The sequence below is a fragment of the Macaca nemestrina genome, chromosome 5 (assembly GCF_043159975.1).
Source record: "Macaca nemestrina isolate mMacNem1 chromosome 5, mMacNem.hap1, whole genome shotgun sequence".
Taxonomy (NCBI): Eukaryota; Metazoa; Chordata; class Mammalia; order Primates; family Cercopithecidae; genus Macaca; species Macaca nemestrina.
In genome coordinates, this window is record NC_092129.1 from 107192807 (window position 1) to 107217134 (window position 24328).

The 24328-nt window shown below is 34.4% G+C and overlaps 1 protein-coding gene across 3 annotated transcripts in view; it reads left to right on the forward strand.

Annotated features, from left to right (window-relative positions):
• PHI (pleckstrin homology domain interacting protein) overlaps nucleotides 1–24328 on the forward strand; it is a 137903-nt gene that overhangs the window by 29359 nt on the left and 84216 nt on the right. For all 3 annotated transcript variants that reach the window (XM_011767434.2, XM_011767433.2, XM_011767435.3), the window contains exons 7-9: nucleotides 6137–6297; nucleotides 22977–23198; nucleotides 23508–23608. In XM_011767434.2, coding sequence (XP_011765736.1) covers nucleotides 6137–6297; nucleotides 22977–23198; nucleotides 23508–23608 — 484 coding nt within the window. The remainder of the gene's footprint in view (nucleotides 1–6136; nucleotides 6298–22976; nucleotides 23199–23507; nucleotides 23609–24328) is intronic.

The window sequence follows — 24328 nt, forward strand, 5'->3', positions numbered from 1 at the left end:
CTTGAACCCAGGAGGTGGAGGCTGCAGAGATTGCGCTGGTGTACTCCAGCCTATGTGACAGAGTCAGACTCTGTCTCAAAAAAAAAAAAAGTAAAACTAGTCAACAGAGGATAAAAAAATGAATTAAGTAAAATTAATGAAAACCTTCTCTTAAAATACTGATGCTTCTTGTCTGAGTACCCCCCGATTCTGCTTCAGAAAAGGCCCAAATTTTACTAAGATACCTTCCAAGTTACATATTCTTGTGCCTCCTCACTTAGTTCTTCTACTGTACAAAAATTGGTTCTCCAGGTTTTAGAATCTACAGCTACATGCTTTTCCTTGCATTTCATTAGGCTGCCAGCAGGGCTCTGCTTTCATGAGTTGGCAGAAGTTGTAAGCACTGTTTTTGTGGTCCTCCATTTCTGATTAGGAGGGAACAGCTTTCCTGCACTGGAGTAGGTATTATATAGCATGTTATATTGTTATTAACGGTTAGAAAACAATAACAACAAAAAGCACTAACCTTTGTATTTTGTTAATTCATAGTCATTTTCATTTTTTTCCAAGTCATCTTTTTTAACCATGGTTAATTTTGATCTTGGGTAATTTATTGCAGCTTTATCATGTGTACGTGTTCATTTTACAAAGATCTTTGCAAAAGGAGAAAAAAGCCTAAACGTTTTGTAGGGAGCTAATGGTATTTTTGCTATAGTACTTATTTGCAGGGATTTTTTTTTTTTTAATCGTGTATTTTTCTAGTGACCTCAAAAATGTAGTTATTAAGGTTATTGCAGATACTCTTTTATGGCAGCTACCTTTTTCTTTCTTTATGAACTTGGTTCAAATGATACAGTGAGAGAAAATGAGGTAACTTCATTATGTTTATCTTTTTAAAAAATCATCTGCATTGAAAACTTGGGCCCAACAACAGGAAGAAAGCACCACGTTTTAGATAGAAAGGTATCAGTTTGGTAGTAAAGTTAAATTTACATTTCCAACAAAAATTTTTTAACTTTCTGTTTAATTTCAAAATTAACAAATAATCAATATACAACATTTTTAAGTGGACTTATGAGAGGAATACACAAATATTAAAACATAATTGAATGTAATATTAAAATTTTGGTATTGGCATATAAATAGACTGTCAGTTATGTCAGTGGCCCAGCACAGAAAAAAAGATATATATATATATATATATATATAAAACCGTATATATGATAATGTAATCAGAATTTAATAGAAAAGAATTATTTAGTAAATGGAAAGACTGGAACAAATGGTCAATTAATTGAGGAAGAAAAACATAATCTTTAGAGACCTCATAATGAGTATTATAATTGTAGATGGATTAAAGAGTTAAGTGAGAAATCTAAACCACAAAAAAGTAGAAGAAAAGTAAGTAGATGTTTATTGTTCTGTTGGGCTGAGTAGGAGGACTTCATATTAAAGCAGTAGAAGATATTAATAGAATTGACTATGTAAAATTTGTGAAATTGTGGGATGTCAAAGAACAGCATAATATGAAAGCCAGGTATATTGTGGTATATGGAAATGTTTCTCTAATAATGTAACTGGAGAAATTAAAATTTAGAAAGAGTAACTTGCTTAAAGTCTCCATAGTGACAAATTTGAACACAGGTCTGTCAGACTTAAAACCTCTTATTTCATTAAGGAATACAACATAGCTGTTAAAATGCTGTTTATGAGATAAACCTTTGCAAAATTTTAAAATTGATTGCTATAGGCAATAGAATTATGGGTTTTTCTTCTCTCATTTATGTTCTTAAATTGAATATGCATTAGTATTATGATTGGATAAGTAAATCAATTCTTGAAAAATAGGTGTGAAGTAAGAAATGACTTGTGGGGGAATTTGACTTGTTATCCTAGCACATAAAGAAGTAATGGATGAGAACCCAAGGGCTGAATATGCACATAGTTATAGCTGATGTTCAAGAAGTTGTGGGCCTTTTGTTGATCTCTACTAATTAGTTTTGTAGACTTGAGCACCTATACTTTATTTCAAAGACTGTTCTGAATGATTTGCTGTAAATGACACTTTTCAGTATTTGCTCCTTTTTAACTTCAGACTTTATTCAAATGGATAACAGTGATTTCTGGAATTTTTATTTCATTTATGCTCTATATTCAGAAAGTTAAGTGAATGCATTCCCCCCTTATTTCCCAATTAAATTCATTTAGCAGGCAGTTAAAATGAAGCACTATTTAGAGATATTTCAAATCCTTTAAATCTGTGAGCTAAATCTTCCTTTTTTTTTTTTTTTTTAATTCTTAAACCTAATTTGTTGTTGTTATTTTTGTTGTTTTGAGACAGAGTCTTGCTCTGTTGCCCAGGCTGGAGTGCAGTGGCATGATCTCACCTCACAGTAACCTCTGTCTCCCGGGTTCAAGCTATTCTGCTGCCTCAGCCTCCCATGTAGCTGGGATTACAGGCGCCTACCACCTTGGCAGCTAATTTTTGTATTTTTAGTAGAGATGAGGTTTCACCATGTTAGCCAGGCTGGTCTGGAACTCCTGACCTCCAGTAATCTGCCCACCTCAGCCTCCCAAAGTGCTGGGATTACAGGTGTGGGTCACTGTACCCACCAAACTAATTATTTTTATTAATATGTAATTTATTTGTTAATTCACCAACCTGTGTCAGTCATCTACTAATTGCTAGCCATCATTGTCAGCTCTTAGGCTAATCAGATAACAAAATAAAATCCTGCCCATGTGAAGTTTATTATGTTGTAGTAGGAGGAAGCAGGAAATAAGCAATGAATATAGTATATAATTAAATATGTCTGGTAATAAGTGATAGATGAAGAGCAAATATAAAGCTGAATAAAAGGGGATCAGGAGTTATGGGTGATGGCAGGGGCTGTATTGCTATTTTCAGTGGTCTGGTTAGGTTAGGCTTTATTCAGAAGGTAGCAGACATCTGAGAAAAGACTTGAAAAGGGATAAGGGAATTAGCCATATGTGGAGAAAGACTGCATGAAGAGGGAACAGCCAGTGCAAACCTAAGTTTGGAGCATGTCTGGTGTGTTGGAAGAACAGGAGATTGGGGTGGCTGAAGCAGGTCAAGGCGAGAAGTAGCAGGTAATGTCAGAGATAATAGGAGACAAGTTTCTGCAGGGCTGTCTTAGGCTGATGTATCAGGAAGTTGGTGTTTATTCTGAATGAAATGAAGAGCATTGCAGTTTTGAACAGAGGAGCAATGTTGTAGGGCAACCAGTTAGGATGCTTTTGAAATCTTCCTGGAAGAAGAGGTTGCATTTGAACTGATCCTAGAGGATAAAAAAGAATTTGCCAAGTGAAAAAAGAGTAGAGATTTGCTTCGGTAAGCTTTATTTAAGAGTAATTTCTATCACTATACTTACAAAAATAAATGTGCTTTAAAATGAAAGTCATATATGCTTCTTGATTTTAGGTTAAATTATAATGTCCTATAAAGAATTTATCCCTTTGTGTCCCCTTATCTGTTAAACCATGCTCATTTTAAAAATTGATGTTCTAGTTTAATAAAATTTAAGGACTTCCAATAATCGAAGAGTCATTTCCTTTTTACTCAGAAATTTAGTTGGTCTCTTACTAATTTCTTTAGAAAGTGAATAATTGCCATTTGCCATTCTGCCATAAAACTATAAATTAAATTGAACCATCTTGTATATCTTATTATTAAGGAAGATTTATTTACATACTTTTTAAATTTAAAAGGCTCTATACTCAGGTTTGAGAAACATGAGAGAGTTTTTGTCTTTAAGGTACTTAAGATCTGATAGGAGAGATAGACATTTTCCAAATGGTATTATAAAAGAAAATGTGAGTTCATCGAATGTGAGTCCTAGCTCATCCTTCTCTCTTCATAAAAATTATCTACCTATTTGATATGGTCACGCCTTCCTCAAATTCAACCTCTTCAGTTGTGCAACTACTGAACTATACTTATATTTTCTCCTCTAAATCCTATGGTTAGAAACTTTGAACCACCACCTTATTACCTGGGAATCTACATATGTTCTTTCTGTATGTCACATCTTTTAGTGCTGTTACACAAGTTTGTAAATGTTTGAGAGCCAGGACTCTGTTAAGTACCTTTTCCTTCAGAATATAGTCATAGTATAGATAGCCAATAGTTAATTGGTAGCTAAGCATTACAAATGATACTGTGGAATATAGTGTTAGCTATAAATATATTTCACCTAATTCTGGAAAATGTTGCTTGAAAATTTGACTGTAAAGTAACTTTGAAAAGGTTATTCTTATTTTTTTTTTCAATTGGCTTCCAAAATGAAAATGGATTTAATCCCAGTCTAGGTCAAGGATTCAGTAAAACCTGTGTTTAAGAAGCAGTAACATTTTCTTTTAAGAGAAGTAGTTTTTGCTTATAAATACTTCATCATCTCTGATTTTTAGATGGTCTTTATAACAAATTTATCTTAAAAATTCTGACCTATATACTAATGCTCAATCATCATTAAGAAACGTGTCTTGATATATTATTTCCAACAGTCATATTTTCACACCTGAACACTGTTAGTTTCCTAAAATTCGACATTTTGATTTGGTTAGAGTTAAAGTACATCTTGGTAATACTGTCAATGTTTATGTGTTATATCATCACTTGTTTTCTTACAACGGACAGGTGAATCTGAGATGTGAGTGATCCTTGGTGTTTGGATAAGATGATTTTAGTTCTTATTTGGCAGGAAAATTGATGTCTGTTGTTTTTGTGTGATTCTTGCATTAAATACATTTGGAGCCAAAGCATTGGAGGATGTCTTTTACCAGGCCATTCATGGGCATGAAGAAAATGTATCAGGGGGCGAGGCTATGATTGAAACTTACTGAGTGTCTGTTAAATTGTTATATAACCAACTTAAGCCTAAATATGCTAACTCACGACTGTCCTACCTTGTCTTAGAAATTCCCAAGTGTTGTGGTAGATTGTTGCATAGAACTTACATGCTAACAGCAAGAGAAATACTGTATCAGAATATAAAATTATTGCTGTGATAAAAGAACATACAAGCATAGTGTAATTATTCTTTGAAATATTATTGCTTAGGAACCTGTAAAGGCTATATATCTCCTACCAGGCCCAGAGATTCTTTGGGGGTTTGGGGTGGGGGCAGTGGGGTGCACAGTGGCTGGAAATATAGTATGAGCCAAACATTTATTGGATGTGAATAATATAAGCAATACTGAGATTCTTTATAATACAACCAGTATATTTATGTTTTACCAACTTTAGGGCATAATTACTGGGCTCTGAACCTTGGTTAAGTAGTAGTTTGTATATATATTTAGTTTTCTTTAAGGCTAAATTCAAGTGAGAAACCTAGTGCTAATTACCCAATGTAGATGGCAGTCACTGTTAGAAAAAAAAAAGCCTGTATTAGAAGATCATCTGTAGGTTAATAATGTGCCTGCAGATCAGTCAACATCTATTTATTGAGCACCTTCTTTGTCCATAAGTTACCAGTATAGAAAATAAGTATAGTAGTAATTTAGATGGAAGAGGACATTTTCGGCTGGAGTCAATGTATCAAGCTTTGGGACAGAAGATAAACTTCAGTCAAATCTTGAATGATGATTAGAACGAATGAGTTGAAAGGGAAAGCTAATGGATTCTAAATAAGGAATCATTATACAGGTGTTTGGCAAGATTCCAGGTTTAATTATTATTTTTTAATAATGCAAATGATGTATTCCTTTGTCTTCACTTCTTACAAAGATATTTTTAAATATCATTCTGCCTGTCAGATTCAGAGTGTTCAAGTGTTATTGGTTAACGAAAAGTACACTGGGTTCCAGTTTTAAGTGCCTTTGAAGAGCGCTAGCCAGAGAGTAAAGAAATCTGAGCTTTAATCCTAGCTTCATGCCTTACTTTGTGATTTTTGGACAGGTCATTTAACTCCATTTGCCTACTTACAAAGTGAGAATGATAGTGCCTGACTTATTTTAGGTGAAACAATGTTTTTATTCAGTACTTTAAAGACTTTTAACTAGAAGCCATGTATATCAGAAAGCATCTTTATTTTTACCAGCACATGACAAATTGGAATATATGAATTCTTAAAAGGTGATAATTTAAGAAAATTAATTTCCAGATTACATTTATTTTCCTTCTTTTTCTTGGTAGCGGATACTCTGTTTTCAAGGAAGCTGAATGGGAAATACAGACTTGAGCGACTTGTTCCAACTGCAGTATATCAGCACATGAAAATGCATAAACGAATTCTTGGACACTTGTCATCTGTGTACTGTGTAACTTTTGATCGAACTGGCAGACGGATATTTACTGTAAGTAATTTTTAAAGTATTATTTATATTCATATATGTAATTGAGGAAATTTTGCTTATAGGTGAACTTGAAGTAAAATCTTGGTTTTTTCTTTTAATAGGAAACTGGAAATTCAGGTGGTTTCACTTACTCTAACAGAAGAGTTTAGTTAAATTTGGACTTTATCCAAATTCAGAAAGTTTCTAAATGACATGTTGCAGCACAAAGTTATAATATGCTTGTGCATCGTGAATAAGTATAGTTCTCAACATATATCAAATACACAGTTTGACATTTTGCAAAATGTCATAAAATAATTTTAATTTTAAACCAAGGACATTTCCTAAGTATGTTGAGAGATTATTAAATGTGCCTTTTTATAATTGTATGAGATTATTAAATATACCTTTTTATATTATCTGTAAAAAACCACTTGCTTGTCTATGAGGAATTTCCCTTAAAATAGTGATTTAAAAAAAGCTAAAAAATTCTTAGCATATCTAATACTCTTATTACCTGTTATTCTTAACACTTCATTCTTCAAAATATCTGATGTTGTGTTTAAAGAACCTCTTTAGGTTTATTTATTTGTTATCGTTTCTTGTAACCTGTAGAATGGAGAAAAGCAAAGCTTTCGAGCTTTATTGTAAGTGAGAAAATTACTTTTGGAAATATTTTATTTTCAGGTGCCTTAACCATCTACATTCATTAAGCATAATACTACACTATTGTGATGATATTTATTATTAAACACTACCCTGTGGGCTGAAGGTATGCATTTGTTCAGAAGGTTTTTAATTTCTTTTGAAATAAGAAAATTTGAAATGGAAGTTAAATGGAAATTTTCCTATCTGTCTTTGAAGAGAACAGCTGTGAATTTTACGTAGTTATGACAATTATAGATTCCTCTTTTTAGTGAATTTGCTTGTAAACTGAGACCTATTTATACCTACTACTTCTCCTCTATCCATACACCCAGTCATCTGTAAAACAGCTAAATAGCAGGATGTAGCAGTGCATTTTTATACTTTTCTTTTCCCTTGACTCTAATCTACCTCAGGCGTTTGCAGATCACTTCTTACATCAGTATTTTCCCCCTTTACCTTCTCTTGTATCAAGTATTATTTTCAGAGTGGAAAATAGGCATCTCTATATTTGCTGAAGTGCCTACCAACAGTAGTAATTTGCTCTCAAATAGTAATTGAAAATTAATTTAGCCATTCAAGTTTAATATGGTTATATTCAAATTCACCTCTAAAAACCTAAAGTAAATTTGGTTTTTCTTATGTTTGAAAGAATTCTTTCAAAAACAATAATAAATTAAAATAATGAAAAAGGAGCATTACATTGTGTTTTTGTATTACATTTTGGTCAATATAAAGTTATGCCATTGTAAAGAACCTTGCAGGAAGTCTTTCTTTAAAAATGATAGGGATTGTAAGCATTTGTTTGTCATATTTTATGAAGCATTTTACATGTTTTGATATTAATTAGACATATAATCTCCTGAAATTTCTTTAGGGAGAATACAGTGAAATAGTGTGCTTTTTGCTCTCTGATGAGTCTGGTAGGTACGGACTGGAAGAGCTTTTTGAACCAGGGTTCAGCATGCTACTGCCTGTGTGTCAAACCCAGTTTATTTGTTCTTATAAATGCAATTTTATTGAAACACAGGCATATTCAGTTGTTTATATATTGTCTATGGTTGCCTGTGCACTACAACGGCAGAGTTGAGTGGTTTTGACTGAGAACATATGGCGTGCAAAGCCTAAAATATTTATTCGGCTCTGTACAGAAAAAAAATGCTATCGTTTTCTAGACATTTGATTATTTCTTTTAAGGGCATGTGATTTAGAGAACAGGAATAATATGTGAAGAGGAAGCTGTTTTTTGGTTATTTCTTTAGTTGAAAGCACATCAATTAAGGGAAGAAAAGTAGTGCTGTGCTATTTTATATGGTCTTACCAAAAGTCTAAAGATGTTTATTTTTTAAGAATGTGATAGAATTTGTTAATTGTGCCAAATTCAGTCTCATTTGTAATTTTTTACTGGTGATTTGTAGTTGCAGATTTCAGAATGTTACCTTATAATAAGAGATACAAAGATATGAGGGCACTGTGTTTTAAAAAAATTCTTGTATTTTTATTATTTTCACTTCAAGTGGTGGTAGGTTACACATATGTCCACTATTCATATTATTCTTTAATAAAATGGGCACTGAGTGTTTTTTTCATTTCACTAGGCACACACTAGACACTAGTCCTTTGGAAATCAGTCTTGGAAATACATAGAATCAGCCTTTAAGATAGTAGATCATGATTGACCAGTGAAACACTCCTGTGAGAGAACATACTGTTATTATTTTTGGAGATAACAATGTGGTAATGGACCAATCAATATTTCCTTTTTATATAATTGGTATTTTAAGACCTTGCAGATTTATTTCTAAGATATTTGTATATATATATATTTGAAAACTTTTTCCAAGGGATTAATTCTCTTGAGTCCTTTCTGAACAGGACAGCTGGAGGCATAGAGTACTGTGGTTAAACGCATCAACTTTGACATCAGAGCTTTTAGTCACAGCTTTACGACTTCTGCTAGTGAAACTGACAGATTACGTCACCTCTTTAATCTCCAGTTTTCTCATCTCCTAAAGAGAGAGGGGAGTAGATAATAATAGAACCAACCACATAGGATTTTTGTGGGATTACGTGAATTAATGCATATAATTAGTACTGAACAAAATACACAGTAAGCAGTCATTAGATTTTCCCTGCTGCTACTTACAGATTTTAGTAAATTTTATCTTTGATTTTTTATCCAAATAAAATCTTATTTATAAATAGTATACAAGAATTAAAAAGGAAATCATTGTAATTGATAATTGATATTCTGTATTAGGAAAATGTACCATTATTTTGTACTATAGTATTTTAAGAATGGGTGCTTTCCCAATTATATTAATGAGAAAAACCCAAGGAGGGAAATAGCATAATTGCCAAGTCAGATTTTGTTCCCTAATTCTCTCTTAGCCTTTTAATGTTTTTTTACTTGGTTTTAAAATCATTTCCTTAAGTAACATTTACCAGAGAAAAGCAGAGTTAATGAATTTTCACAACTAAGGCACTCAAAAGTACATGGAACACCTTATAAAAAGCAGAGTTTTCCCCCCTTTTCAGAAACATAAAATGTCTGATTCTAATTAATATTGTATAATAAAGAAAATGAGTTTATGCATTCCTTTAATGAACTTCAGAGTTTTATGAACCAGCTACTGTTCTAAGCCGTTGGGATATAGAATTGAAAGTAGTATTTGTTCTTCGAGAGTTCAAGGATGGTAAACAAACAATATTGATATAATGTGATAAAACCTTGACAGGAGGTATACACGTGCTGAGATAGCATAGGAGATAGGTATCTAATCCAACCTTGTAGTAGGAGATGGTAAGGGAAATTGACTAGAGTAGTAACAGCTTGGTACATTTAGGAGTTGAATTGGATATTGCACACTTAGGGAAAGGCATTTACAGACTTGGGGAGAATGTAACATGCAATTGTGTATTAATGGATATGGCATAGAATAAATATGGCTCATCATAAAGAGCTAGAGATATTGGTGTTGTACAAAATCAAGATACTTTTGTGACCTGCTAAATAGTGGATTTCTTTTCTGAAGGCAGTGGAGAGCTAATGATTGATTTGGTTAGAAGAGTGAGTAGAATTTCTCTTTTCATTGAACCCTTTGGCATTATTGTAGAAGATGGATTCAAACTAACTCTATATACAGAGAAATTGGCAAAAAGATTCTGGCAGTGATCTATAAAAGAAGTCAGGGATTAAACAGTCACAGTGGGATGGAATTGACAGATTAAAAATAGGATTTGTAAGACTCGAGAGATTGATTTGTATGTTGGGAGAGAGATGGAAGAGTATAGGATGACATATTTTTAACTTCTGTGATTTAGAAAGTCCTGTAATTTACTGTGGTAGGAATTTAAGGGGAGAAGTTTGTGAAGGTGAAACATGTTGACTTGGAGATATCTATGTGGAAAGCCAAATAGAAATGCCCAGTAGGCAGTGGGAACTCAGAGATTTAGGTTAGAAGATTTAGCTTAGGAATCATTCAGCTTGGAAAATGGAATACATTATCTCGTATGTATCTAACATGAGAAGGCTGAAACTTCAGCTTTTAAAGCAGATAAAAGAAGAGTCAATAATTGAGACCGCGAAGCTGCCTGAGAGGCTAGGGGGAAAAAAAAAAAGTGTGATATCTTAGAAGCCAGGAGATGATAATTTCATGAAAGGCAGAAACCTAAAGTGAGATTAGTACTCTAAAACATCCTTTGGGTTTGTCAAGGTAATTGATGACTGCTATGGTCTGAATGTTTCTGTCGCCTCAAAATTATTGTGTTGAAACCTAATCCCCAATGTGGTAGTATTAAGAGGTGAGGGCTTTAGGAGATGAGGTCTCAAAAATGGAGCCCTAGGGTGGGTGGGGCGGTGGCTCAAGCCTGTAATCCCAGCACTTTGGGAGGCTGAGATGGGTGGATTACGAGATCAGGAGATCGAGACCATCCTGGCTAACCCGGTGAAACCCCGTCTCTACTAAAAAATACAAAAAACTAGCCGGGCGAGGTGGCAGACACCTGTAGTCCCAGCTACTCGGGTTGCTGAGGTGGGAGAATGGTGTGAACCCAGGGAGGCGGAGCCTGCAGTAAGCTGAGATCCGGCCACTGCACTCCAGCCTGGGCGACAGAGCGAAACTCCGTCTCAAAAAAAAAAAAAAAAAAAAAAAAAAAAAAAAAAAAAAAGATATGATAGTCTGTCTTCTGAATGTGGAGTACTGCCACTTAACTTTGTGCTTCTATTACATTGTATTTTCCTATTACATTCCAATGACAGATTTCTGTTTTCCTATTAAGTTGTGAGCTTTGTCTTTGTTATTGTTATTTTTTAGATCTGTTGTGCCTTGCAGAGTATCTGATGTATACAGGAGGCATACGACAAATGATGAATGAATCAAGCAATTTGAGATATAAAAATGACTAATGTCCATTCTTGCAAAACATTTACCATATGATAGGGGAAATACATACAAATATCTGTAAGATAAGTTCCTCTCTGCTACTGTACTTCAGGTACACTGATCCCTTGTACTTTAGACTTGCGAAGGCCATTTGTGACTTAAAGTCTTACATTAGGACGTTGCCTGGGATTCCCTTCTCCAAAGTATTCATTCATGTGGCTGATTTTTTTTTTTTTTTTTAAATTAGTGGGTAGAGACTAGTAGAAGATCTTAGTTTGAAGATCTCGCAATATGTCCCCAAAAGATGCTAATCAGTTAAAGAGCAAACATTGCAAATTTACAGGAGAAAAACCTTGGAAATACTAATGTAACCATGTTAACTTCACTAGCTCTGGGATGCGTTGACATTGCGTGTTCTCTGAAGTGGTGCACTGAGAAAAACACAGCTTCTTGTTTGTGGAATTACTGCAAAAGATAATATGACCTGGATCTGGTCATGAAGAAACATTGACAGACCTAGGTTTTGGGTCATCCTGCAGATTGTAAGGCCTGTATTCTTTATAACCTGCTGAGGACATGAAAGAGAAAGCTTGAGAAAGTATTCCAAATTGAAGGAGCCTGATGAGACATGCCAATTAAATATAATGTATATGGATTTGTGGACCAAAAAGGAAAAGAGAGCATTGTTGACAAAATTTGAATGGGGCCTGTAGGTTTGGTTGTTACCAGTATTGTTATTGGTAGTGTTATTAGTATTGATTCCCCAACTTACGTAAGGAAATATGTTTTAGAAAAATACACACTGTGATATTTAGAGGTAATAGGGTATCAAGTCAGCAGCCTTGCTTTTAAATGGTTCAGAATAAAGATTAATGGTGATAGAGTTATGTGTGTATGTTATATGGAGAGAGGGAGGGAAGAAAAGTGGTGATGGAGATATGGGAAACATTTGTACTGTTCTTGAAACTTTTGTACGTTTGAAATTCACAGTTATTTTAAGTGCATAGGAGGTGGTATAGAAGCAATAGTGAGCATTTAGCGTGTTTAATAATGGAAAAGAGGCAGAGTATGGTAATTTAGAGGACAACAAAGTGTAGGAAAACTGAGTTGAGAGGAAGAAACTCCTAAGATAGCAAATTTGAAGATATGAGAGGAGATTACTGATATGTAATGATTTTTAAGGAGGTGGGATGTATAAAATTGCAGTGTGGACTTTTTAGAAAGGTAGTTATTAGGTCTGCAATTAACAGGTTCTACTTTTCAATATGAAATATTCTATCTGATGAGAGTCTTGATTATGAAATGGAACTGGATTCTAGAAATTAGTGATAAAGCTTGGCAATAGAAGAGTATTGAAAAGAGACAGAAAAAATGATTGCTGATTATGCTTTGCCTACCAAGTAAATAGGAGATTCATGAATTTGTAGTGTTGTGGAATTAGTATGCTTATATTCCTTACCGTAATGCTCCTTGGCATCCTGATAGTATCAGAGCAAGTGATGGTTAGATTGGTGCCAGATTGGTCATTGGTGGTATAGATGAATAAGGGTCAAGAATGAAATAAGGCATGTGTTGAAATGTTTGACCCTGAGGTTTAGGCTGATTTGTAAGAGAAATGAAACACAGGTCTGATACATTGGTAAGAAAAAAAATAAATGACCTAGAAAAGAATTGAACTAAATTTAAATTGTACGCAATTTTTAGTTTTACTAGAAAAGCAGGTTACTTTTTAGCTTGAATAGGTAAATGAAATTGTAGTAAATATGACAATATAGACATTTTTGGCATTCATTTCTGCTGCTTATTCTAATGGCAATAAGAGATGAGATCTCTGACTCATAAAGCTGTAAAGTAGCCTCAAGAGAAATTAAAATTCTCCTTGTTGACTCTACCAGATAACAGTAGATTTTCAAGGAATGCCAAATTCTCTAAGATATTTTTAGTTAAAAAATCACATAATTTCTTTTATTTTCATGTCAAAGTAGTAATCTTTGTATGATTGATGCCTCTTTTTTAGGTACACAGGTGAATATTTTAATTTTAAGATTTCTCAGGTTATCTGAACCAGAAGTAAACTGTTTCCCAATGTATACGGTTTTCTGCTTGTGTTACTGAGCAAAGGGGGCTTGCTGCCCAGTGTGCTAGAAGCCAATACTATGACGCTGGGTTTTTGAGAAAAGAAAAGCTTTATATTGAAAGTCAACTCCCAAGAAGACTCAGGGGTCAAGCTCAAATCTGTCTCCTCATGCTGGTTTCAAGGCAGTATTTTTATTAGAGGTTCAGTAGGGGTGAATTCTGAGATTAGTAGGTGTTTGTGGAAGGAAAGGGGAGGTCTGGAATGTCCTTGGATAGGCACAGTTATCTCATCATGCTACCTCATGGGTCACATGAGCAAATTCTAGGGTAGTTAGTATGAAAAGTGGTAGATAGTCAGGCTCTGAAGTCAGCAAGCTGGTTCTGTGTAGATTCCATTGGCCATCTTGGTTCCAGCTGATTTCAGCCAGTTCTTCTATCTCTTAAGTAGAGGGAGTTTCAGTGTTTGGTTGTTTCTTAGTTGCCATCCTGCACACTCAAGAATGTTAGTCATTCAGTTAATCAATGTTAGTCATTGATTTCTTTAACTCTTTGGGGCATGATTTCACTTAGAGAAAATTCAACCATTCCTTGTCATTTATGCTGCTTCCTGCAAATGACTTTATTACTGAACAGAATTGTCCTAATTGTCTGCCTCATAGTTTTGCAACATCTGGGCCTAAATTGACTTCTTGGCCTTGCATAGAAAGGCCTGTAGTTCATTTATATTGTCAGAGTATCTGTAAATAAGCCATATCAAAAAGAGCTCTATGAAGTTGTTCTGAAACTTAGCTTTTCTTTAAATAAATAAGTAGTTCAATTAGGCCTTTTGAAGCTTAACCTCTGGAAACTCATTAAATTATTAAAATTTGGGGGCATGGACTTTAGGTGCTGTTTGGTTTCTGCATCGAATTGAAATGATTCATGGCCCTGTGTCTGAAGTTGTTTGAAGTTTTCATGGCAGTACGTAGGCCATTTTTTTCTGGATTTTGAGGAGAATTTTGATACCAAAGTGCATAACAGTAGAAAACCACGTCACAAAGACCTGTGGAACTTTTCTTCATGAGAACATTAAAGTCAAATGTGTTACTAGACATTGCCTAGGCTTTATGAAAAATGCCAATACAGACATACCCTGTTTCATTGTCCCTTTCTTTATTGCATTTTGCAAATACTTTATTTTTTACAAATTGTATGTTTGTGATAACCCTGAGTAAAGCAAGTCTGTCAGCACTGTTTTTCTAACAGCATATGCTCAAGTCTTGTCTCTTTCACATTTCGGTACTTCTCACAATATTTCAAGCTTTTTCATTATTATTATAACTGTTATGGTGATCTGTGATCTCTGATGTTCCTATTGTAAGTCTTTTAGGGTGCCATGAACTGTGCCCTTATAAGATGGTGAACTTAAAATCAATGAATGTTGCATGTGTTCTGATTGCTCCAGCAACTGGCCCTTCCCCATTTTTCTCTCCTTGGGCCTACCTGTTGAAATTAATCCAATTAATAACCCTACAATGGCCTCTTAGTGTTCAAGCGAGAGGAAGAGTCTCAGGTCTCTCACTTTAATTCAAAAGCTAGAAAAGCTAGAAAAGATTAAGGCAAGTGAGGAATGCATGTTCAAAGAGTTAGCCCAAGTTGTGGAATGTAAAAGAAAAGTTCTTGAAGGAAATTAAATGTGCTACTCCAGCGAGCACACAAATCATGAGGAAGTTAAAAAGAGCTCATTGTTGATAGAGAGAAAGTTTAAGTGGTCTGTATAGGAGATCAAAACTAGCCACAATACTCTTTTAAGCCAAAGGCTAATACAGAGCAAGACCCTAACTAATTCTGTGAAGGCTGAGAGATGAGGAAGCTACAGAAGAAAAGTTGGAGCTAGTAGAGGTTGGCTCATGAGGTTTAAGGAAAGAAGCTGTCTCCGTAACATAAAAGTGCAAGATGAAGCAGCAAGTGCTGATGAAGTAGTTGCCACAAATTATCCAAAAGATCTAGATAAGATCATTGAAGGAAGTTGCTCCACTAAACAATAGATTCTCAATTACAGGTGAAACAGCTGTATATTGGAAAAATATGTCATCTGGACTTTCATAATTAGAGAGAAGTCAATGTCTGGCTTCAAAGCTTCAAAAAGCAGGCTGACTCTTTTGTTCCAGGCTAATGCAGCTAGTGACTTGAAGTTAAAACCAGTGTCCATTTACTATTTTGTAAATTCTAGGGCCATAAGAATTATTCTAAATCTGCTTTGCTTGTGCTCTGTAAAGGGAACAACAAAGCCTGGATGACAGCATATCTTTTTATATGGTTTACTGAATATTTTAAGCCCACTGTTGATACCTACTGCTCAGAAAAAAAAAAAAAAGATTCCTTTCTAGATGTTACTGATCATTAACAAGATGCCTGATCACCCAAGAACTCTGATGGAAATGTACAAGGTGATTAGAGTTGTTTTTATGCTTACTGACAATACATTTATTTTGCAGCCTGTGGATCAAGGAGTAATTCTGATTTTCAAGTCTTATTTAAGAAATACATTTCATGTGGCTGTAGCTGTCATGGATAGTAATTCATTTGATGGATCTGGGCAAAGTACATCAAAAACCTCCTGTTTCACCTGTAATTGAGAATCAATTATTATCGCCATTCTAGATGCCATTAAGAACATTCGTGATTCTTGGGAGGAGGTCAAAATGTCAGCATTAACAGGAGTTTGGAAGAAGTTGATTGCATCCCCCGTGGATGACTTTGAGAGGTTCAAGACTTGAGTAGAGGAAGTAACTGCAATAGCTAGAGAACTAAAATTAGTATTGGAGCCTAAAGGTCTGACTGAATTGCTGCAATCTCATGATTAAACTTAAATGGGGGAGGAGTTACTGCTTATGGATGAGCAAAGAAAGTAGTTTCTTAGGATGGAATTTACTCCTGGTCAAGATGCTGTGAACACTGTTGAAATGAAAACAAAGGATGTGGAATATTACATGAACTCAGTTGGTAAACCAGTGGCTTGATTTGAGAGGGCTGAGTCCAATTTTGAAATAAGTTCTACTGTGGGTAAAATGCTGTCAGATAGCATTCCATGCTGCAGAGAAATCTCTTGTGAAAGGAAGAGTCCAATGGATGCAGCAGACTTCATTGTTGTCTTATTTTAAGAAGTTGTCACAGCTTCCCCAACCTTCAGCAACTCCACCTTGATCAGCCAACAGCTGTCAACATCAAGGCAAAGCCCTCCACCAGCAAAAATATTACTACTCGCTGAAGTTTCAGTTAATTAGCATTTTTTAGCAATAAAGTATTTTTAAATTAATGTGTGCCCCTTTTTTAAGACATAATGACATTGCACACTTAATACACTGCAGCATAATGTAAATGTAACTCTTACAACTCTTGGAAACCAAAAAATTTGTGTGATTTGCTTTGTTGGAATACTTGCTTAATTGCGGTGGTCTGGAACTGAGCCTGCAGTATCTAGGAGGTACGACTATATTTGTTTTTATTTGAGTCTTGCCTCTCAAACTTTTTATTTTGAAGAATGTTGAAGTTTTTAAAGGTATTTACAAAATCAGAACTGTTTTTGGATATACAGAAAAAAATACTAATTGCTTATAGTAAGAAATGCAGCTGCATGCTGAAGGGAAAAGTGATAGGTACCATTACCTCCATACTGTAAAAGTACTGGAAGAAATAACAGTGGTTACAGAGTAAATGTCTGATGCTGTTTTCTTCCTTCGTCCTAAAGTGCAGAAGCATGTTGACTGTTTTTTAGGCACATTTCTTTATCATAATATGTGTGGTTTTTTCAGGTGTGGCAGTAGGCTAAGCTAATTTTTAGAGTACTTGAAGCCAAATTCTTAGGATTGGAAAAATGTAAATTTTGTTTAATTCCCACCCTTTCTCAACACACGTTCTCATAAATAATATCTATGCTGTTGTGTTTTCTTTTTTTTTTTTTTACTTGATGAATATTTATTGGGTTTCAAACACATAAAATTAAAAAAACACAGTATTTATTGAGTACTTATTATAAAGCAGAACTCTGATAAGCTTTCATGCATTATCTCATTTAATCTCACATCATTTTTTTTTAAATTATTATTATACTTTAAGTTCTAGGGTGCATGTGCATAACGTGCAGGTTTGTTACATATGTATACTTGTGCCATGTTGCTGTGCTGCACCCATCAACTCGTCAGCACCCATCAACTGGTCATTTACATCAGGTATAACTCCCAAGGCAATCCCTCCCCCCTCCCGCCTCCCCATGATAGGCCCCAGTGTGTGATGTTCCCCTTCCCGAGTCCAAGTGATCTCATTGTTCAGTTCCCACCTATGAGTGAGAACATGCGGTGTTTGGTTTTCTGTTCTTGTGATAGTTTGCTAAGAATGATGGTTTCCAGCTGCATCCATGTCCCTACAAAGGACACAAACTCATCCTTTTTTTCAAGTATAGAGATGTATTCTTTTAGCTTCCTTGGCTTCATCCTTTGATGACAAGATTGTCTTGACTTAAAAAAAAAAAACCTGTAAATTTGGTGTCTCATTGTTTTGGGATTTAAATAAGCTAAAGGCTATACAGATTTTCTTGAGATTTTTCCAGCTTATGCTAAGTTTGATATAAACAAATGATAATATTAATGAGCACTCTTTCACAGTAATTATGACCATTTTACATTATTGAAAAATGAGGCTGGGTGTGGTGGCTCATGACTATAATCCCAGCAATTTGGGAGGCTGAGACAGACAGATCACTTGAGGTCAGAAGTTTGAGACCAGCCTGACCAACATGGCAAAACCCTGTCTCTACTAAAAATATAAAAATTAGCTGGTTGTGGTGGCGGGCACCTGTAATTCCAGCTATTCGGGAGGCTGAAGCAGGAGAATCTCTTGAACCTGGGATACAGAGGTTGCAGTGAGGCGAGATTGCACTACAGTATTCCAGCCTGGGCGACAGAGCAAGACTTCGTCTCAAAAAAAAAAAAAAAAACAAGAAAAATGAAACAAGTGATTTACTACTCTCTTATCTTTGTGATTAAACACTAGCTTAATAATTTGATTTTAAAATGAATTATAAAAAAGAATTTTAAATTTTGTGCCCACCCCATGGATTTCTTAAAACCTGTTCATAGTTTTTCAGATAAAAATCTACACTAAGTGGTCTCTCTTGACAATCTTGTCTGCTATCATTGTTTTGACTACTGTGGTATAAACTGATAACACCCAGATCTCTTATCGCTAATCTAAACCTCTTCTTGTAGCTTCAGATCTATTACTTACATAGACACTAGCAGGATCTGGCTAAAATACTATAGTGACCATGTCTTGCCTGCTAACAAATTGCCTAGTGACTACCTGAGCAGGTTAAATACAAACTCTTAAACAGGCATTTAAAACTCAATTGCCATTCTTAGGTAAAACATTTCCAGCTTAATCACTTATTTTCACTTATACTTTGGACTTTTAAGTTTTCTTAATTTGCCAATTCCCAGCCCGAGCAGCAATCCCCAGCAGCATTGAGATGTTACTGAAAAGAAATGACTACTTTGTTTTCCCCTGGGTATTGGAGCTTTGCTGAAAAAAAACTATGTCAGTTGAGGTATTTCTAACATCATACTGTTTCAATTTAGCAGATCTTTAATTGTTGCTTGCAGAATTTTTCCAGCTTTCTTACTGCTTTTATTTCACTGCATTTCCAAACTTTCTTCACTTTTTTAGTTCATTCTATTGTTCTCTCCCGCTCACTTTTAATCGTCTGATTTTTTTTGTTTTGTTTTTGCTGAGGTTACATGATCTCTCGCTACTTCTTTTTCCTTCATACACCTTAGAAGAGGTGTATCTTATGTCATGGCCCCTTTTCACCGTTTACATACTGTTGTTTTTAATATCCGTAACTTGGCTTTAACATTTTATTTTTCTTTGGCTGAAAGACTATAATATCTTACTTTTTGGCTTGTTGATCTTAGTGACATTTGTGGAACTAGAGGTAGGCTTATGGAAGAGAGAGTATATCGTTCAAATTATGTTAGACGTTTTGGTCTTTTTAAAAATAATGATATTTATCAATTTTTAATTCATTCTTCCTCATTTACTTAAAACACATTTATAGCCTGTAATCCCAGCCCTTTGGGAGGCCAAGGTGGGTGGATTACTTGAGGCCAGGAGTTCGAGACCAGCCTGGTCACCAGGGCGAAACCCCATCTCTAGTAAAGATACAGAAATTAACTGGGTGTAGTGGTGCACATCTGTAATCCCAGCTACTCAGAAGGCTGAGGCATGAGAACCACTTGAACCTGGGAGGTGGAGGTTACAGTGAGCCATGATCATGCCACTGTACTCCAGCCAGGGTAACAGAGTAAGACTGTCTCAAACTAAACAAAGAAGTGTATAAATAATAAAATAAAACACATTTATAGTACTTTAAACATTTTTTCCCAATACATTTAATTTTTCCTCTGCAGTTCTTTTAGTCAATTATTTTTGAGTACTTGTATATTGTATAGTCATCTTAAGAGAGCTTTATTGAATTTGTGCTCAGATTATCTTTTGTTTCAAATTTCCATAAAGGTGAATTAATAATCACAAGTGATGATACATAAGATAGAAATTGCTTAAGAATGCTGAGAATTCTGTTTGAAAATCTTCCAGCAGTCCTGGTGGGTGGAATTAGGGGTAGGGGCAGCAAACTTCTGTGGGTCGTGGAAGAGGATAATGGAGAGAGATTTTTGTGAAAGGATGATCAAAAATTTCTCTCTGGCAATTTGATGGAAGAAAAGAAAGGTTAATTGAGATAATACACACTCAGAGGGAAGAATATGCATTTTTATTTGTTTCAGCACTTGTCTAAAAAGAGCAAATTTAATCAAGCAATACTAAATTGGTAAGATAACTAAATGATAAACCCAGTAGGAATATAGTGGGACTTCTTGTTACATTTTAATTGATGAAAGTCACTGGAGGTTAATTTTAGGTCACAGATTGCCATTGTTCCTTTTATTAAAACTGACATTTTGGTCAAAAGACTGGTGTTTTTATTTGTTAACACGAAAAATACGTGAAGCACCTTTATAGTGGAATGTAAAACACATTCAAAGATTCATAAGAATGATATGAATTGTATCGGTATTTGAAGATAACATGATGTCATGATTTTACTTTTGTTATATAGTCTACCTACTGTAGTGTACTTAAAATTCTTTCTGTACTGAATGCAGTTGAGAACCAAATATTGCTTCAGTTTTGGGAAGATAATCAAATGTAGTGAACACATTGATTCAGTTTGTGAAATTTAGAGAATTTAATTTGAATGAGTGCCCTAAAGCATTTTTTTACTCAGCACATCCCTAATGTGCTTCCCATGTGCCAGGTGGTGGTATAGACCAGCTTTCTGGGAGTCATAGTCTGCTGCAGCTCTTCCTTCACTTCCAACAGATAATCAGTGATATGCTCCTTATCCCTTTTATTCCCCGAACAGCTGTTATAATCATGTCTTTGATTATTCTTTTTTGCTATAATAATTTGTGTTACCACTCATTCTCTCCTGACCATGCTCTTTTAACAACTTTCAACTGGTCTCCTACTTTCTAGCCTAATTCACACTGATGCCAGGATGATTTTTAGAAAACACAAATATGACGGATACTCACCTGTTTGATATCTTCAGTGACCCTCATTACACACAACTTTTCTTAGTAAGCCGTAAAAGGCCTTTCACAAATTTTTCTTACTTTTTCATCCGTATGCCTTCACCTCACACTGTAAATAACCTTGCAGGCTGCTTGCAATTCTATGAACTACTCACATTGTTTCACATTTTCATGCTTTTGACCATAGTTTATAGTCGCATTATGGAATGCTCTTTTTAAAGTAATAAGAATATGAATACTGTCAGCAGCAAAGGTAGTGTTAGAAGATAAAGCTGTAACCATGTGTCAGACACTGTCTTATCTCTTCACTCTCATTTAGTTTTGTGACAATCCTATGAGGTAGGCATAGATGAGAAATCTGAGGCACAAGAAGTATATGTAACATGTCCAAAGTCATACATTTGACCCTGGAGGCTGTCCTCTAAGCCGCTACATTACATTGCCTCTTCTTGCGTGAGACTCTATTCAAGCATCACCGCTTCTGGGTTCCTTTCCACACCGTACCTCTCCATCTTCTCAGGAAAAGTAGACTGTTTCCTTGTTTGAATCTTTGCTGATTAACAGTGGTTAAACACTTAGGACATGTAAGTGTTTATATGTCCTATATAATATATAGTACATTATTACATTTACATTCTTCTGTCTTGCTTCACAAGGACAAGAATACTGTGTCTTTATATCTCATTCTTATATCTTTAGTGATTGTCACATAATCACAAGGCAAAGGGATAAATGAATGCATGAATCACTTAATTTTAGCGGTATAGGGAACTTTAAAGACAATTCAATTTAGCCTCCTTATTTAGTAGATGAAGAACTCAGTCAGAAGAACTGGTTTTATAGTTAATTGGGGGGTGTTTTAGGTAGCATTGGCTGATTTAAGTCTGATTTAAGATACAGCATTTAACATATTCTGTTGATACAGTGTTTGGAAACATTTATATGTTATATTTATTGTCAGTATGATGCAGAAAGTTGTCTGAATTATATGCCTCTGTAGGTCCTTTTGAGTTCTTTCTAATGTCAGATATGAAGGTGTTTCTTTAAGAATTAGATTGGAAGGTCGTTAAGCATTCTAACATGAACCCTTAGTAAAACTGTATCCTGTAAAATATTCAGTAATTTTGCAAGAGTGTGTGTTTTCTCTTTTAACCTTGTGTTAAAGACTAGAAAATGTGGCAAAAAATTAAGTTTTGAATCTGGGAAGTAGATATATGGTGATTAATGACACTATTCTTTCTACTTTCTTATATATTTAAAATTTTTATAATAAAAAATAAAGTCTCAATGTTCTATCTCTATTTTGGCTATATAAAATCGGAATGTTCATTTGTCAATATAGGTATTCATAGGAAACTCCATATCCTTTACAATTTCTTTCTGGACTTATACTACTATGGCAGAATAAATAAGTAATTTATGTATTTTTATTGACTTCATACAGATAAGGTTAATTTTTTTTCTGATAGATGATGTCATGTTTTCAGCTGAAGATCAGTGATAGGAAACTCCTAGCTTCCTGAGAGAAAAAGCCCCAAACAAGCTTACTTTTAGTTTTGTATTACAAAACAAAATAGATAATATTAGTCACCATTGTATCTTGCATTTGTTTTGCAACTATAATTTTTTTTTTTTTTTTTTACTTCAGAATTTCAAATTCTTTTACAGAAATCCACATTGAGGGTACTTTGATAGTAGATAGGGAACCAAAGGTAAATATTAATTATCGTCAGTATTCTACTTCTCTTATTTGCTGGTGAGTACACAAGTGCTCTTTTTCAGTGATTTAATTTAATAAAGAGCTTTGTGTAGAGGAAGATTCCTAACACAAATATTTAACACTTTTTGGTATTTAAAAATATACTTGTTCAGAAGTGGATATAACAGATACGATTTATTAGTGTTAAGATTTTGAATTAAAATATATAGGGTTAATTCTATTAATATCCGTTCTTACTTTAAGGGTTCTGATGACTGTCTTGTGAAAATATGGGCAACAGATGATGGGAGGTTATTAGCTACCTTAAGAGGACATGCTGCTGAAATATCAGACATGGCTGTAAACTATGAGAATACCATGATAGCAGCTGGAAGTTGTGATAAAATGATCCGAGTCTGGTGTCTTCGAACCTGTGCACCTTTGGCTGTTCTTCAGGGCCATAGTGCATCTATTACATCACTACAGGTAATTGTCTTAATCCCTATACATTTTTTTTGTTGTTGTTATAATGTAAAGTAAATTTAATGAAGTCGCTTTTGGTTATTAAATTTTAAGAAGTTACTTTTATAATCACTTTTGTAATCCAGTATATAAGGCCAACTAAAATGAAGACTGCTTTCTTTATAAATATATGTACTTTAAATAACATAACCTTGGTAAATTCTTGCCATTTTCTAACTGTTACTGTTAGTTGCTATTTGAATGGCAAAAAGTAGATTTTATTTGGACTATGTCACTCTTGTAAAGATATTTTTTCTGTGATTGTCTTTTCAGTTCTCACCATTGTGCAGTGGCTCAAAGAGATATCTATCTTCTACTGGGGCAGATGGCACTATTTGTTTTTGGCTCTGGGATGCTGGAACCCTTAAAATAAAGTCAGTTTCTATTTTATTTCATAGAATAAATATGTTTAATTTAATGAGTGGAATTGCGAAAGTATGAAGTAGTCGACAATGGGAATGCATTTACTTTTTCTCCTTGAGTAAATAATAGAAATCCTCTTTTGGCTGTTTACTAACCTGTTTTGTTTTTATACCTCCCTCTTTTTCTATGTTTCAAATAAAGTTTTCTCATGTTCACATTTTTTTTTCTCTTTATCCTAATCATAGCTCTTTCCTTCAGAATTTACCTATTTTATTACCACTCCTTTCTATGTGCTGCATATTTTAATAGCTGCTTTTGATGCTGAGAACATAATCTTAAGAATTGCTAATGCTGTTCTTTAAAATAATTTTAATAATTGATGCTACTGAATCTATAAACTTGAGATTTTATTTTAGATCTAGGAAAACAAAGGGAGACAGAATCATTGAGGTTTCTCTAAACTGCATCAAGGTAGATAGATGTATTCCTCTCCCTCCCCATAATAGCATTTTGCGTTTGTGCAGTCTCCCATGTTAATACTTTGGTTTATCAAAACAAGTTGGTTGGATAGTATTATCTTTTGATTAAGGGCACTGAAAAGGTTGAAAGACTTTCCCATAGTTAAAACAATGCTTAAAAATTGGCAAGGCCAGGCCTAGAGCACTTTTCTGCCCTTTGATACTTTCTATACCGTATCTTTTGTTTATTTGTTTGTTTATTTATTTATTTTT